Genomic DNA, 18,796 nt, shown 5'->3' with positions numbered 1-18,796 from the left:
GATTTTAGATGAATTCTTAAAGAAAAGAACGTGCTTCTTTGTATCTACACTGGGATACATTGGGATATTGTGTTATTCCCAAATCATCAATACGAACAAAACCAGTGCAGAGACCTGTCTGCATTTTATTCACATTATATCCGAGTGACAATCATTTATTCTTTATGAAATACATGGAAATGTTGGGTGTGGAGGGATACTCTGTGTCAGAGGGAGAATAAGAGAATACTGTATGCCCATGTAAGCAGTTTGCAAACATCCTGGAACTTATACTTAGTGAGCGCTTTGCAGACAAGTGAAGCCTATCCAATCTGACTTTTACAAACTCATAGGGATAGCTAAAGTAATTTATAAATTATGAAGAAATAACGAAATTGGTAAGTTTTCTTCTCCCCTACCCTGTTCCTTACAGTTCCCAGGTTCATTTTGGTTTCTTGAAAGGAAGCCGCTTACAAATGATAATCCAGGGTAGGAAGAGGGGAAAGGGGGATCTAAACAGACCTGCCCCAAGCCTGCCTTCAACCCTATTAAGAATTATTATACAGTCTTCCTGAGGAACTTGGCTTAAACTCAGCTGCCAACCCTGCCTCCCCTTATCCTCTTTGGTTGAGTAAGTATCAATGAAAGATTTCACTTTTGTCTCCGAAAATTCAATGGATTGATTGAAACAAGTGTGCTCGCTCTGTTTTGCAGGATAGCAGGTTATTTCTGGGAGGAACTCAGGGGTTTATGCGTATGAATGAGGCGTATTGTGTATTACAGGGTTTGGAGAATAATCACTGCTCGTGATGCTATGATATGTCCCAACACAATATACTAAATGAAACGTCTCACTGCAGCGCTGACGATACATTATTTCTTTCTTTTTATTTTATTACACACTCTCTCTATTCTTTAACTATATGAATAATTGTATTACTTTGCTGACAAGGGTTTACAATAGAAATTGACGTGCAGATAATATGTTAAGTAATAGTGACATCAATATGTTTTATTGCAATGCTGGATCATTGGAGATGGGATACAGGCCATGGTTTAGTTTTAACTCAGCGCTTTGTCAATACCCATCAGCTCTAGTCAGGACTGAGGTTCTTTAACTGTATGTGGTCTTCTTAGACTCCTATTAAGAAAGGCCTCTCTTGTGGCACATATGTCAATTTGTCTGGTGATTTATGATGTTGACTAACTGAGCTGGTATCACCTAACTCATTCAGTGAGAGGTTGTACAGCATACTTGGCGGGCGTCCACTCCGTAATGGGAAAAGCAGTACGCAAGCATAACCCTCATGAGAAAACTCGGAAAGATGAGAAAATAAGTGGGTCAAGCACCAAGCACAAGGGCAGGAGTGGGAAAGAGGACCTCTGAAATCAATGCACTTCTCAACAAGGTCTGCCTTTGTGGGATATTGAACACCAGGCAATGTTTGGCAGTGAGGTAAATGACAAGCTAAAAGCTATAAATGCTGTATTTAGCTTTGATTATCTTATCCCCTAGTGTCTTAGCCATCAGATTATATGAGATCATGGGATTAGTTTCTGTATATCTTTAACAGAAGACATTACCAAAACGTTTGCATGTGAAGATTGTACACTGTCCCAATGCAGCAGACATCTTAAAGCAATTTTATTTCTTGTATGTAGTGTTTGTTTATGTGCTTTACAGTGTGCTGTCGTTTAGATCTAACAAGCTGGGACAAACTAAAAACTTGCCTGTTCTGAAAATCTGGAATCAAAGCAGGATGAGCGGGACACAATGTATTCCTTTCATGATCTTAGTAAACATATACACTTGATATAATGTTTTTGATAAAGTTGCAGCAAGACAGTTCAAATCACAACGGTAAGCTGATGATGTAGCTCAGTTAATACAGTATGCTATCTGGCTAGATTCCCCAGTAACAACTGTAAACCTTACTCTGAGAATATCTTAATGTACCTCTTGAATATACATGGCAAAATAAAATAATGCACTGGGTTACACTAATACTCTTCTTTTAATATATCTCTGTATGTAATCATAGAGCAGCAGTACAACAGCTCTTCCAAAACATATCTCGATACACGCAGGTGCAAAAGCTAGCATAAGTGTTGTGATCGGGCTACTTAGAAAGCTGGTCATAACTGGATAACTCTTGACAGAATTGCTTTAACTCACTAACTGCCAAAGAATACCGTAACACTCACCACCTAGGGTGCCAAGTGTTTTATGTGGTATTTACCTATCAACAATACTTTGATTGGCTACAAAGTCATATGCATTTATGCATTTTTTGTGAATAAAGTCACCCTTGGTGCTCTAGAATGTTGACAATTTGGGAGACATTATTCATCCCTGGCACTAAATTAGTTAATGGCCCAGTGTCACCATTCAGTGTTAAGCTAAAATTGGACATGTTGAAATCTTGGAGAAGCTAACAGTGAGAATATTTGATTTTTAAATATCTGATGATCTAGAAGACGTATACTGTTGTAGCAATGCATCCTAGACTTCACATGCTGTATCCTTCTAACAGAAACGCATTCTCCAGTATAAATTGGAGCAGAATGAGAGCCCCCATAGCCTGTAGTGTTGTCTGCAAGAACTGCAGCAGGGGCTGTGAAGGGGACCGAATGTGCTCCTCTCATGAATTTTAGTAAACGGTTTAATTTGATATAAATCATCGTGGATCTAGATTGGGAAAAATCTCATTTACAAATTGTGTCCTCGTTTGTTAGTGGCACGGCACCTCAATTACCCGGCAAGCAGCTTTTTATTTATTCATGCGCACAAAGTCATGTATTCATGAGGATTAACCAGAAACTCTCTCATAGACTGGCAGGCACAGATAGCATATTTTACCATAAGAGGAATGGCTGCTACAGATTACCCTAAGAAGACCGAGAAGGCAGGAGGGATTGTGGCTCAGTGCCCTTTTGGGTCAGGGCATGGTCAATTTCTAAAACAACTTAATTCTGATTCCTGTTTTCAACAATATGTAACAGGGTTTTGTGGATAATGTACACTGTGGAAAGGGCAAGAGCTGAAGAGAAGTGACAATCATTGAGCAGAGAGAAGGAGTCCAATATGTTAACTGTATGCATGCTTCCTCCTGTTGTATGCTACTTTGAAGTTGGAATCGAAGCGAAATAAGCAATTCAGGAGAAAGGCTTGCCAACTTCCTCTAACCAAGCCTGTGAAAGGAAACATCGAAGACATACGAGAAATATCCAGGACAATTGACATCTAACATAATTCACTTAAATAATTTGAAATAAAACGTACATTGTACCGGACGACAACAAAGTATTTTCCCTTTGTTCAAATGTCCCCTCATGAAAATATCAAATCATCCTAATAGCCCAACTCCTCAGAAATTGTTAGGGAAATCCTCTATCCACTGTCATATTACACACATTTATCAGGATGCAGCTTTTCCATTATGGTAGGGCTTATCAAATTATCTGTTCGCAGAACAGTCGAAAAGGGAGGAATTACAACCACTGACTGCAGCGAAGACTGCAATATTCCGGGATACAACAAAGCAAATTATTGTGAACATAACACAGAGTTCAGTGGAGCGTTGACAGAATGGATGGCATATCCTGATTCTCTATCTGCTGGGACAGATGTCCCTAAGTCCCTGTGACTCAAGAGGTGAAGGGCCCTGCAAGCCATGGCAGATGGTCCAAAAGGTAAAACAGATGGGATTAACTCTGGTATAGTGCAACTATGTGCATTCAATATTAGTTAAATTAATATGAATCATTTAGCAAATCAAGAAGGTTGAAGAAGGAGTGCAGAGTATTTGCACGCATCTACACAACTGTTCCTGCCTTCTCTAAATAGCCTAGCAACTTTATAGTGCAGTAAAGATGTCAAACAGTACTGTGTGCTCCCTCCTGCAAGGTACAATCAATGAGAATCCATAACATTCACAACAGGCAAGAACTCACCACTGCTGTAAATAAAAGCCGTTATTTAAGAGAGCCAAACAGATGTCTTTGTTGATAGTCAATCAGTGTATGAGATCTCTGGGAGAGGGATGGTAATGTTATATACAAGGCAAAACTCTGAGACAGACCGCCTCCAGTATTTCACTGTTTACGCAAAAGGCAAAGCATTCAGACAGCAGTCTTACCAAAACATCAGAATTCTATTGTTTGATAATTGTTCTTATTCAGGAAAAGTACTAAAATACAAGACAATCTCTGTTAAACTGGAATCAATACTCCTAAATAGTATGATTAAAACTTGACTGGATCAGTGACAACCAACAGTGATTGCAGTTCTTGGTCAGTCACACTGCATTGAACATTCTGGGTACTTTTTACGATTACTTTTTTTTTTTTCTCCTGATAACTGCTGAAAGTATTCCATTGCTGTTTATAGATAGACCCTGAGACACAAGATGGCAGTTTCCTGATGAAAACTACAGACATTTTGATTCTGATAGACCAATTGGTTGCCAATGGTGATGCCGTGCATCATGTTATTAACTGGAGAAGTACAACTTTGAACGTGGGAGGGTTATTCACCCACTGGCAATGCAGATCAAGGTGTATATCATCCCCTGAGCTTTTCTCATCATTTTAATGCAAATCATGAGCTCGTGGAAAAGCCTTTTTCTAGAGACAATAGACAGGCCATTGCCATCTGACAGTTCAGTCCTAGTCAACAACACCTACATGATACTGTGAAAGCTCTGAACAGTCTGCACTGTACATCTGTGTGCGTGTGTGTGTGTGTGTGTGTGTGAGTGCGTGAGTGCACACCAGAATGTGTTGCATTAGAGGGGTATTAAAGCACGGGCCAGTAATTTCAAGCTTTGACAGCAGGGCTGATCATCAATTATTATACCTCACTGGATCAAATGAGCATATCTCGTCATTCCAACACCCCCCAGCTCTGGCCTATGGCGGGCGAGAACCGGCTTAGTGGCCCGGCACACCTGTAAGCTCAGTGACACCAACCAGCAACAGCAGCAGCAGCAGCAGCAGAAACACAGAGCCTCGCCGGGAGACAACATCTGCCTCCCCTGGTGACCGCGAAAGTTAATCCAACTGCAGAATCAAGGACACAGTCAGGGGTCTCTTTCTTATTGTGACAAAGACAGGCTATCTGTCTTGAGGAAATGATCGCACTATTCAACTCTTTTCCAACCATGTACATTGTTGTATATCTCTCTCCACCTTCTCTTAATGGACATTATACTGTACTACATTACACTGCTCACTGTAATACTCATAATATTAGATTTAAATAATTAGATTTAAATCATTTATTATGAGTATTACAGTGAGTAGTGTAATGCAGTATTGCATGATGGCCGTTTTAGACGTGTGATTAATCATGAAACCATGTTACCTAGCATAGTAGTGACAACGGATCGGGCACATGAAGGATGGAGCAGTTTCAAACGATTCTCCAAATACAAAAAATTAAAAATGTATAACTATATATATATATATATATATATATATATATATATATATATATATATATATATTAAAAATTATCCTCTTTTACTGATTTCTCTCCAGTATTCATAATAAATTCCAGGGGTGGGATTTTTTTTATTATGTGGCTTTGGTGTATCTGCGTGCGGCCGGTGTACGGTTTCACAGATGTTTGACACCAGAGTCCAGTGGGATTCATGGATGAATAGAATCAGGACAAATCAATGCCATCAAGCAGGTGTCCAGGGAAATGGGGACAAAGAGACACAGACTGCTGCCTGGCTTTCTGGCTAGTGCTGCGGAGCCAGGTTTAATGCAGCAAGCACAAAATGGCAGGCAGAAGACTGACCTCAATGGTGTTACATTGCCTTGAGGTCCCACAGATGCCTGGGCCCTCTGCAAACTTGACCATGGCAAATGTGATGAATGCTTTGGTTTGCCGATGAAGAGGGAGCACAACTGCCAGGTTTATATACTCAGTGTCAAGCCCCTCAAAAGCTCCTGTCATTTTCTGTTAGCCAAAACATTTCCTGCAGGGCCCTCGTCAAATCCACCCCTCTGTGCGACTCCTCTGTGTGTCCCAACTGAAATCCCCCTCTCGAAGGTTCAGTAAAGCTCCTCTCTCTTCCCACTCTCACTCCATTTGTCTGTGTTACTGGCTTGTGAGTGCTCTGCGACGGGATCCATTTGTCTGAGAATACCAATTTATCAGAGAGGGCAGTGCATACATTTGAGAGCTAGGATCCCATTGAGTAATCCAACTCACATATGCACATTGAACCACCTGTATTAAATCACCGTGGAGACGGAGTGCTCTGATTTTGAACATGACTGGAGTGATGCAGTTTTTCGAAGTTCACATTATAAACCTAATTACATTTATTGCATCCAGTAACAACAAATATGAGGTTCATAGTACTCCTACTCAAAGATTGAATTTCATTTTAGCTGTGATTTATCCTACAATACAGTTTCTAATGAAAAGAAAAACATGAAGATCGTGGCAGGATCTTTGCACAATTGTCATGAGAGACTTAATTTCACTAAATGCAACAACTGTATTATCCATTATCATATGCATTACAGTAAACACTCAATCATCCATTAACATACTTTGTTAACATCATTTTCTATCTGTGCAATATCCGTGCTTCAAAACAATGGCTTTGACCTCACCATATGTTCACAGGATATAGACACAATACAGGTCAATAGCATTCAGGCTGAGAGTCAAAGCCTGCTTAGTAGCATTTAGGAAAAAAGTTCATACACCTAATTTGGCGACTGCCATGACATTCTCACTTTGATATTTCTGCAGTTATCCAAACATATTATGTTATTTTTTTAATAATTTCCCCGTAAAGGTCAGTATAAAACTGAACTCCATTTCAAACCCATTAGAGCATCGGCTAAGGCGCCACACACACATTTAGTGTCTTTGTCGGTTTTCATAGCTGTTCAATAGATTAATGCCATATTTGATGTAGGTCCAACCTAGTTTCAGCTTATTTGCTGTCTAGTCTGGTGTGCAGTATGCGCTCTCTGAGTCCGACTTGTAAGGGAGTAGGATTTTTGTAAAAGCTATCTATAACAAATGGTTTTGAATAAAACATGGGCATATCTATATTTTATAATTTCACGTGTTTTTTCCCTGCATCTGAAAGCAGTAAACTGTATATAGCACACTGTATGAATAGGTAGCCTCGCCACTACACTGAACACACAAACCTTGAAAGCTGCCCGCAAAGGGAAACATGTCCAGATATGAACAATGAAGATATCTTCTGAGCAGACCCAACTTCAGCTTGGCATTTTTTTAAGATAAAGATTTCTAGTGTATTTGAAGTGTTGTAGTCAACACTGGTTTGGGTTACAGCAAACTCTGTCCTCATTTTTTTTTGTACAGATAATGAAGCATGGATGGTGTTAATGAGCTCATACCAGCTAGATGGAATCTAAGACCAAGACAATTCCCCTCTCTCACACTCCACATTTCACAGGTTTAATATGCAGGGAAAGCTACCGTATATTCCATTTTAGGAATCACAGAGTCAGTGGAATGGAACGTGGTGTATTGTTGGCAGGGGCCTTTGTGCTGGCTGTTTGAAGTTTACCCCTGCAGAGTTCAGAATACATTGTCCGGAGACACGATCAAACTTGGCAGCTATTGATCCATTTCCAAACCAGACATGAGACTTACTGAACATGTTAACACGTTGAGAATGGGTATTTTAATTGTAAAGGTCTCTGAAAGCCCAGTCCACTCAAAGGGTCGTGGGGAGAATTTGAACAAGCATCTCTGCATAGAGTAGCAGCCCCCCCCTCCCGACACCCCCACCACACTGAATTTTGATTTGTAAGGAACATAACTAACTAGTATTCTTCCTTTAGGACACACTATCAACAAATGGTGAATTTAAAGTAGTGATGGATGTGTTATCACTGGGAGGTATCAGTTTCTCATTAAAAAGTTATTTAAGCCCCTTTATAAATGTTAATTAAAAAGCTAATCTGGGGATTTCTTTTTGCGATGCTCATAAAAAAAGCTTAGAGAAATTCTCTCAGTGCACCCAAACTTGCAAGTTGTTTTGAAAATGTAGATTATATTAATATTACAAGTTGAATATACAGTATATCATTCGCAATGCACTGTAGAATTCCTCACATTTTCCTCACATTTGAGATTTATTGTGATTACAAGTATATGTACTTGTAGAACCCTGCGTGTTCTGATAAGATCTTGATTATGGCTATATACACACAGTATCAACTTCACTAAGTTTTGGTAGTACAACAAAGTACCCCTAATGCTCTGAAAGAAAGAAGTTTCTAACATGACACTTTTCAGGCTCTTGTAGGAAAGGAGAGATTTCTGCGATTTGAGTTCACTCTCCCAGATCAATAGCTTGTCTCTCAGAGACAACTCGTGTGGCATTTGAACCACACACACGTTCCCCTCCATATCACCTCTAAGAACTGAGCACTTCCGTAAAGTCCCACCGGCTAGGAAGGATCTAGATGAGTCCATTCAAATCCCCCACTGACTTAGACTGAGACCCTCACTGGTCAAAATAGGGAGAACAAAAAAATCTAAAATCATCTTAAAAGGATAGCCATAATCTAGGTTAATACTCACTGTTGCTTCATTTAGCTCTGTTGCAGCCCCGGTGGGACAGCTGTAAAAAGTTCTGGGAGCCTGGGGCACAAGGGCCTTATTTATTTATTTATTTATTTATTGTCTGAGAAAATAGCAAAAGCAATCTGGTGGTAATAATACACCACAAAACAATGGCAGATACAGTACAACACCAAATGCCTACAAAATATGGTTGGTAATATATACCTGAACTGTAAATGCCTAGCCACATATTCAACAACAGATTATATAAGAACCTACATTTGTACATGTACTACAGTATACCTGTACAAATCTGAATATTATGGTGAACTTCATTTCTGAACAAGGAATCTTCTCCACAGTATGTCTGTTAAGACTTTCCCCCTGGTTGCCGATGACATTGTACTGTAACACTAATTATGCATAATTCTGGTAGGCTGAATGGATTTGGTCACATTGCAAATGATATGTCATTGGTCAGTGTCACAATGTTTCCATAGAGGAATTCAATGGGGAATGGACATTTGCACAAATGAATGTAATTAAGGCCCACATTCATTACTTCTAATTGCATAACATAATGAGGACTCTCAAAGTGAAACTGAGATTGGACTGATGAAAAATTATAGTATAGCTACAGAAGTATCCAGCTAGCATCCTTCCCTATGTCTGTATTACCTATTGTATGATATACATGTTTATGAAAACATAAGGTACAGTATGGATGTTTCCATCATAATTAAGTACAATTATTCAAAATCAAAGAGTTCAGAGTGTCAAACTCACAATGTATGAACTCCAAAAGCCTTTAATCAGATTAAATGTCTGTGGCTAAGAGAATGCAGGTCCTTTGTTTAGTTTTTGAACGCTACAATGGGAGTGAGAATACAACATAAAATCAACATATTCAAATCTCAGTCTGAACTAAATAGCCTAAAGAAAATAATAATAATGATAATAATTACCCATGAGAGTTACTTTAGGGAAAGTGTACATCAAAACTCTTACTGTAAAAGTATGTAGGCCTATGTACATTTAAAACAGTAATCTTATTATACATACTTACAGTGTATAAAAAGGATTGGCTTATTTTTAATAGCAGATTTAGATCTTAGAAAGACAAGGCATAAGCTGGTCATTTGAAAGCCATATGCCACAGATTAAGATTTTTTCTTTCTTTTTTTCATTGACTAATACACTACCGAGAAACTGCATTTAGTGACATAGTTTGAGCTGGTAAAAGCAAAGGGCTTTTAAATCCTTTCACTCATAATAATATAGGCCAAATATAAGAACATTACTAAAGTGTACAAACTGTCCATTGTTTGAAATAAAATAAAAATGTCAAGGATTTTGGTGCACGGATTTATCGGGGCAGACTTTTCGGCACTTAACTTTGTCTGGGAGCTTAGCACATCATGACATGCCAACCATAATTTCTAAAGCCTTTTAGTGTGTCATTACTAGTGAATTAAGAACATAACATAGACTATCCCTACCAAACACGCCACAATCTATTGTTATTTTTTATTCGTTTTTCTGTTCTACATGCTGCCGCCTTAATTGATCTTAATTAATTGATCTTAATTGACATCATCTCGCTCAAGCGACGGATGAATAGGACAACATTTGATCTTACTTGCTGGATCAATACATACAGTCAATTGTCATAATTATAATTTGTACCTATTTGGAGAGGTAAGAAGTAAGCATACCATGTTCATATGGCACATCATAATGCCAAATTAGCTTTAAAATTCACATTCTGCCATTACGCTAAATTAGCTTGAAATGCACATTCTGCCTGCTCAGAAGCTTGACAGTAGTATCTGAACACAAGTCTTGACAGTTAGACATTGTCTATCTACCAACGGCCTTTCTGGCAGACATAACATTGTCTTAGAAAGTCTGCACAAAATGAAAAAGGACAGTAACTTAAATAAACCTGTTATATGTGAATGGGCTATCATCAGTACAAGTTTTACTTGTCACTCCAAAGTAGTTAGGTTTCAAAATTGGTCCCCTGGCTGTATAAACTAAACGACTGTTGACACACTATTGATATTAGTATGTGAACCACACTAACAATTCAGGTAAGACAACCTCACAACCAACGGTTACGTTTCCATGGTGATATTTGTTAATGTGTATTATTATGCATTCCTGTATTTGAAGTGAAGTACAAAGCGTTGCAATTCAGCCAAGAGGGACAGGTAAGATTCATCACTGTTAATTGTTTAACACCAGACATGCTAATGGTATTAATTTGTGGCTTTTATCTGTTTGTTGAGACGGAAGGAAATATTAAAACCTCTGAGCACAGAGTGGCAAAGACGACAACATAAGTATGCTGACAGTCGAATAAAGTAAGCTGGGGGAAGAAAACCAAAAGAGGCCATAAAATGAATTGCCTCCTACCTCATAAATAATAGAAACATAAATGTCATATGAACTTTATTTCAAGAGCGGGTGGTCTAATAAAGATGCAGTTTTAAAGAGGAGTTGAGAAATTCATTGTCATAAGAAGGCCACATCCCCTGCCTTTTCACAGATAGTTACTCAGTGAAAGTTGACATTCAAGACCTTGCCACACCAAAATACAACGCTTTAGAGGTGGTGTTTTTGTTCTCCATCTCTTTTCCCTCCTCTTTTCTGCTCCCTGGCTCTATCCCAACACCTCTCTTCTTCCCATATCTCTCCCTCTCACTCTCCCTTCCCCTTTCCCCTCTTTCCCTTGTTCTAACTTCTTCACAAATTGAGACGACAAGATAAGAGATTGCCACAGCAGCCTGCCGCTCATTGATAAAACCATATCAAATCCATCTTAGAAGGCACCACCAATGCAGTCATCTTTTGAGTCTGTCAACAGAGAGAGGATCCATCTCTCCTTTTGAACTGGATGCTACAATGTCAGGGATTATCTGACTCGCTTGACTTCCTCCTTGGCAGAACATACATATGTCAAGGCACAAAGAGACTCCAAGAACAGCTTTAAAAAACTGCATTCATCGCGATACTCTTTGTTGAAAAGTAAGATAATTTCTTACTTTCACTGTATTCTGATCATTGATTAAATAAATCTTATGCTGTATTGCCCTGGTCTATACCAGGGCCTGGTCATATCCACTTACTGTTTTACAGCAGTGAATATTATACTGACATTAATCACATTTGCTGAGATAAGGGTACAGTACATTAGAGTATTATGTGGGCTTTGTGGTTCATAGATTCCACTTAAATCATCACATTCCAGCATTTGGTCTGCGCCAATGCGGGGATTATACAGTGCATGCATATGCATGTCTAGATTAACATGCAATTCCATGTTTTTTAACACTGCCAAAGGACAAATAGACAGACCACTTGAGCAGGCAGTTATATGACACTGTGAGATTGAGTTTATGTTTACATTATTGGATTGGAATCAGATTGTGAGCAATCACGTCCACATGTGAAGGAATCACGTATGAATCACAATTATCATGGTACTATTTTGATAGAACGCATCCGAGGGAGTATGATCATTGGCTGGGGGGAGGGGGGGGGGGATATCCAGGAAAGGCCATAATCACAAACTTCTGGTTGGTCTCACATCAGCTTATATAAACGACCCCAAATACTGTGTATGTAAATTGCAGGGCATGGTCAATGCCACCCATCCTCTGTAATGTTTAACAAATGCAGTCACATTCTCTCTGACACCCCAGGCTCTGTTAAAGCGATACAGGGAGGCCGATACAACTGTCTCACGTATCGCCAAGACACAAAGGATATCTGTAGGTGTATGCAAAGCAATCTATTTCTACCATGTTCTGTCTTTCTTTCTGGGGGGGGTAAATTGTGTCGCCTCAGACAACCAGAGCCATGCAATGGTAATTCATATTCATCATTGATGTGTAGGACAGAGAGACAGAGCGAGAGAGCGAGAGAGCGAGAGAGAGAGAGAGAGAGACAGAGGGAGAGAGCAGAGATCCATGCTGATCAGAGTCTACCTCATTGCTGTGTGATTATGGGGTGAGGGTTATCACAGGATGGAGTCAGTTCCGTATATGTGTGACTGTTCTATTCTTCCTGACGTATGGTATAGGGCCTTTTTTTTTATCACAAGAACACACTGAACTCTCGAAACATGCCTTTTTGATATCAAGATCGAACAAAGCAATAACACCATTACCATCGGCATGTTTGGTGGTGTGATCCTCCTATGCCTAATCCGTCTACATCTTAACAGTCCCTTCCTTCATCCCCACTACCCCCCCTGTACAAGTTTCGCTCCTGTTAAAAAAAAAAAAAAAGTCCTTCTAGCATTGTGACTGCCAATGGCCCCTGGTCCTATACCTTTTCTAATGATGACTGATGGATAGACGATTCACTTGCTTAAACAAAACGTATTTGTTGTAATTCACTTTGGATAAAGGCGTCTGCTAAATGCCATAAAATGTAAATGTAAATGTAATCCGGAATAGAAAACATGTGATTACCGTCTGGACAGTGATTGAACAACACTTACTGGATTCGGGGTCAGAGTTGCCGTCACCCTCTGTGCGACTGTTGGGCGAGGTCTGCTCGTAGTACTCCTCCTGAGGGAAGCCGAGGGGGAGAGGCTGGGCGATACTGGCAGTGCTGCTGGGCTCGTGGTCCCCAAGGCCGCTGTCGCTGCAGCTCTCCTGGGAGCCATCTGGGAGGTGGAACGTCACGCGACGTTGGCTCTGCAACACAAACCCCCATACATCTGTTGAATGTGGGTGCGATCAGCTGCGAGAGTCAAAGTCAGTCATCTTGGAAGACACCGCATTTGGGTTTGGGGAGATCTCAGGCTAATTGCCTGTATGTTATGAGTTGTTGTTGCATGTCTAACAAGAGGGCTCCATCATCTTTATGGCAATCTCTGAGGAAAATATATAGGATTGTATATTGCAACTGTGGACCGCTTCATAAAGTGGGTGTATAACCTAAACATTATATATATGGTTGTCATTGAGTGCACATATCACATTCCTACAATTGATGAGAATCGATTGCATGGACAAATAAACAGTCTTCTTCCTCAAAAACATTGGTAGCTAAGCTAAGAACTGAATTGCAGTGTACAGTCCATACTTAAATAAATAATCAAATAATTAAATACACAAATCAAGTGATACATGTTCTTGTGAGGAGTAACACAAAACGGCAGTCTATTGAGATCTCGGTCAAGTGTAATGAAACACCATTCAATAACAAACTTTCCAAATCTGATTCATTTTAATTGAAAGTTACGTCCCAGAGTTAAGATAATGGATGGATCTTTTAAACCAGGCTGCACAATGTCCTACTTTTACCGCTAGCCCAATTTAGATAAATGGAGGAGGTGTGTGGAGGTAGAGACTTTGATTAGGAAGGTCTTAGGACTATAAGAGTGTGAAGATGTTCACTCTCAAAGGCATATGTTCTTTGATTTCTCTGGAGAGCTGTAGAAGATCATGCTGTGACCTTTCTCAGGCACACAATTTGGTACTAGAACTACAAAAGAAAACACCCATAGACAGGTCTAGCGACAATTGCTATCCATTCTTCATGAGAAAGAAACATAGGATGATCGAGCCCAGAACCATATTAAAAGGGTAATCTCTAGCCATAAATTATTTCTTCCTATCCCTGTGCATTCTGCAGCTCTGCCTAGAAGTTTCAAAAAGAATACGATTTTTAAGGAGACTAAACTTTTGCAACTCTAAAAATTAGTCTTAGTTGGCAGTTCGAGGAAAAATCTCAATTTCACTCTGCACCTTTACAATAATTTCCTCTAATGATGCTTACTCTCATATTTAATTTCATAGGAGATAAAACATACGGTTTCCTTATTATGTTAGTTTTTATTCCAACTATTATTCAGACTGATTAGAGAAAATTGTTTCATAAGCCAATATGATGCACACAAGGATCATGGTTCTCTTCATCTCTATAGCAACAAAAGCAATTTCAGAAATAAAAACATCATTAACACATTGATGCTCCTTGATGCATGATGCTCAAGGGGAGTCAATCCTTCTTTGCGAAGTACTTTTCCTCAAACACTGTGGTATACAGATAAAGCGCTTATTGTTCTTTGATAAGGCAGAGAGAGAATAAGACAGAAAAAGAGAATGGATGAAAAAAAAAAAGCTTGGCACAACTGAAGATTGAGTACTGCCAAAAACAGAGATCTGCAAAGAGCTTACCAGTTCATTTAAGAACTATCAGAGGATTGTCTAAACTAAATCCTCACCATTAGCACCCTGAAAGCAGAACTGAGAGATGTCTTCCTGTGATGTCATAACAACCAAAGAAGAGAGACAAGTCATTTAAATCATTCGTAAGACAATTGTAAATGGTGTATGTATGTGTGTATGTGCGTGTGTGCGTGCGTGCGTGCGTGCGTGCGTGCGTGGTTGTCTGATCTCACAGATGAACTTAATGTTGTTGGAGAACTTTGCTGTAAACTTTTTTTCCACACTCCCTAAAAACCTTGAAGTTGAAGCAACAGTCAGACCTGGTTTGTTTTTCTTTTTTAAATCACCCCATCAAGTAAATTTCTTGTCGGGTCTGTCTGGAATGCCCGTCTTTCAACAACTTCTATCTAGAGGCAGAAGTTTTCACTCAAGGTTATTTACACGGTGTGATAAGATCAAGCAGAACCGATTGCTTGGTCTTTCGTAGCATGCCATGCCCAGGCGGCTTATTCAACAGAGAAACAAAAAATGCAATGATCTTGATGCACACAGCCTCTGAAGATATCTCACACATTAGTCAGGATGTGAGCTAGGGCAATGTCAAGTCGCCATGAAGGAAGTGACGCCTTTACGGGAGGTTGGCAGCTTCACAAAAAGCATACGTCCCTGCCACATGCTGATAATTTATTTGAGGCTCGAATGACAGCAATGACAGCAACAATGTATTCAAACAAACAGCTGTCTGTGACAATCAAGACTGGGTGGAGGTGTAAAATAACATAATTCAATCTCATTCAGATCTGGTGTGTGTGTCTGTGTGAGGTGCTTTCATTTAAACGGTAGTGTACAGATGTTTTGCTTTTTTTTTGTAATTAATATTTAGTAATTAGTAACGGTTAGTGTTGAAAATAATACAAACACAACAACAAAATACACTAGTCGTCAAGGTGTGTATTTTTGTAAAGCACTATCACTTATTCAAATAACATGCCAGAAATCCATAAAGCACACACAAGCTGCTGTAAAAGATATGGAGACCAAACAAAGCCTGTCCTACCAGATAAAACACTGCCTTGAAAAAGTATGTGCTTGGAGATAAAAAGAGGAGAAAGCAGCCAAGTTCTATAGCAAGCCAGCCCTATCCAAAGCTCCTCTCTCTGGGAGCGACCCAGACAATGTGCAGATGGGGCTGGATTCATGGGTGACAGAGGATTAGGAGTCCTTTCTATTTCATGGAGAGGAGGACGGTACTGTAGAGTGTCCACCACCTTGTCCAGGAGTAAGTCACACTCAAGCTCAATGAGTTACTGGACGGCAGCTTCTCCCAAACAACGATAACAACAAAGACAACAACAACAGCAATGACCACAACCACAGCAACAGCAGCAACAACAGCAACAATGACAACTTAGCATGAGAAACTTAGGGAGGAAGCCATGTTGCATGATAACCACAGGCTGCCAATCACCCACTTTGAGTGATAAACAGGGACCACTTTGGAGTGGATCGGAGGAGATTTGTTCTGCCATTTCAGATAAAGATCAGCCTGCAGGCTCACCTAGACCTGGAGAAATCTAGTTTCTCATAATGGTGATTTGTCATCGGTTGTCTGTGAAAAGAATGGGTTTCTTTTCATATAATTTGAAATGATATCCTAAATGTCTCCCATATCATGATGTTCTACAGCAATGTCAGATATGAAGTAACATAATACACAAGGACAGGATGCAGATGATCATATACTGGCATAAATATATATATATATACAGTACCAGTCAAAAGTTTGGACACACCTTGCCAAGAGTGTGCAAAGCTGTCATCAAAGCAAAAGGTGGCTACTTCTAATCGAAAACATATTCTGGTTTGTTTAACACTTTTTTGTTTACTACATAATTCCATATGTGTTCCTTCATAGTTTTGATGTCTTCAATATTAATCTACAATGTAGAAAATAATAACAAATAATGAAAACCATTGAATGAGAAGGTGTGTCCAAACTTTTGACTATATATATTTTGGTACTATATATATATATATATTATAAAATATATATAATAATATATATATATATATATATATATATATATATATATATATATATATATATATATATATATATATATATATATATATATATATGTTTATATAGCAAAAGTAAAAGAAGGGATGAGTTATCTAGTAATTCCTTTTCATGATAAGTTCTAGTTGAAGGAATAGCGTAGATCTATTCAGTGAAAAATGTCATTTCTGAATCTTTTGAATTCTCCAACATAGAGCACATTCAAGATAAAGGAATTGTTGAGCAATGCATTTCTAGCTGAGAAATATGTCTAAAACCGCTGCATTTCCAAACAAGGGTGATCTTAAGCAGAAGAACGCCATTGAATTGTGTGATGGTAAATCAAACCATGACACTATTGTAAAAAGTGTTGTAGACATCAACATCCATCGTTGCAGATTGTTCTGCAAACCTGCTCTGTTGTAAGGCTTCCAGTATATGTCCTGCCCTGAGTGACCTGTACTCCATAAGCAAGATGAAGAGTGAAAGCACAAATGACCTTATTGAATATTGTGTGTTACATCACTTTTCATACGCAGTCCTTCAGCATGAGTCCGATTTTACCTCAGAAGGGTAGGTAGTCATTATTGTAGCTCTTCATTACTTTCACTAAAATCACTCAAATACAGACATAATGTCCTGACCCTCTATACAGAACACATTTCTATGAGCTGAACTGTGAGGTCATGAATAACACACAATATGTGGCCAAAGAAAATTGTCATTGTAAGATGAAAGGTAACGGAAGGTGTGAAAGGTCAGGTGTCGCAATAGAATTTCATTTGCTTGTGTGAGGTCTAGCCTCTTGAAAGACAGAAAAAAAAAAGTGTGCTGCTGCGTCTTTTGTGCCACAGGGAGCGAGTCAGGTAGAGTAATGCCATCAAACGTGGGGCTGCTGAGAGTATTTGAAAGATGGTTGTTTCCACATCACTGCATCTTACAAAAACTTGAAATTAGAACTACAACATGAACAACCTACAGAGAGAGCAAATCTCTTCCAGTTGAAGTGATGAAATAGACCTATGCTTTGATATGATATACAGCTCTTGAGAGGATGTCCTTTCATGACAATTAAAGATGTATCTAGATGAGACAAGGCACATCTGACACTTTAAAGCCTACCTTGAGAAATAAGAAAAGAGAAAAAAACAGCATCCCAAAATACTTAATAACAAATCGGAGTGGCTTTTGATAGAAATGGACTGCTAGGGTGACTTGTCTTGCATTGACAAGAGACAATGAGAACACCTAAATATCTCTAGTTACTTCATTAAGTGTGGTGCTGAAAATTAAAAAAAAAAAAATATATATATATTAATAGTCTCAATTACAAAGTTAAGATGACAAGTGGAGATAAGACATGTAGGGTCATTCACCCAAAACATAGCATGGAGCTACAATGTAGAAATGTAATGGTTCATTCGTTAGGTATTTACTTAAGCATGGATATACAATACATGGATTACATATGGAGTGAAGGAAACGGATGAGAAATGCCAGTAGTGTATAACTTACATTTGCTGAGGTTATCTTGCTGAGTTGACAGACCTCCTGAAATGACATATGGGGAAGTTATTGCATGCTCTTTATAATAACAGTACTTCTGAAATCCTATTGTAGCTATAGTTCAGTTTTTATGTTCGGATCGGCAGGTGATATTCATGGAACATATGTTAAATGTTCTTGCTGTTTTGTGAGTGCTGGAAGCTTAAAGATACATGTTTATGATATCAAGTCAAAGTTCACAATTCAGTTCAGTTTTGTCTCCTTCTTTAGGTGGAATTCCTCTGAAAACATATCGATTTATAAGTGGGAGGAAAGGTTTTACATCAAATTACAGAACCAAGTTGGCACTCTGACAGTCGTAGTGCTATAATACAACCTCACCAGAAACGAATGCTCGACGCAAACATGGCATTATGACAACAGAAGCAATATCTGACACCCTGATAAAGAGGTCTGCATGTCTGAGAAAGAGCACAGAATATCAAATGA

General features: G+C 38.9%; 1 protein-coding gene across 1 annotated transcript in view; it reads right to left on the bottom strand.

Annotated features, from left to right (window-relative positions):
• The window catches only part of pcdh11 (protocadherin 11), a gene marked incomplete at both ends in the record, with an annotated part of 109,586 nt that overhangs the window by 26,008 nt on the left and 64,782 nt on the right, over window positions 1-18,796 (bottom strand). The window contains 2 exons of the mRNA XM_083686690.1: window positions 13,065-13,263; window positions 18,317-18,352. Of these exons, the coding sequence (XP_083542816.1) occupies window positions 13,065-13,263; window positions 18,317-18,352 (235 nt within the window). The remainder of the gene's footprint in view (window positions 1-13,064; window positions 13,264-18,316; window positions 18,353-18,796) is intronic.

Source organism: Argentina silus (genome assembly GCF_951799395.1).
Source record: "Argentina silus genome assembly, chromosome: 15".
NCBI lineage: Eukaryota > Metazoa > Chordata > Actinopteri > Argentiniformes > Argentinidae > Argentina > Argentina silus.
Note: the sequence above shows the minus strand (reverse complement) of the source record. Positions and strands in the feature narration are given on the sequence as shown.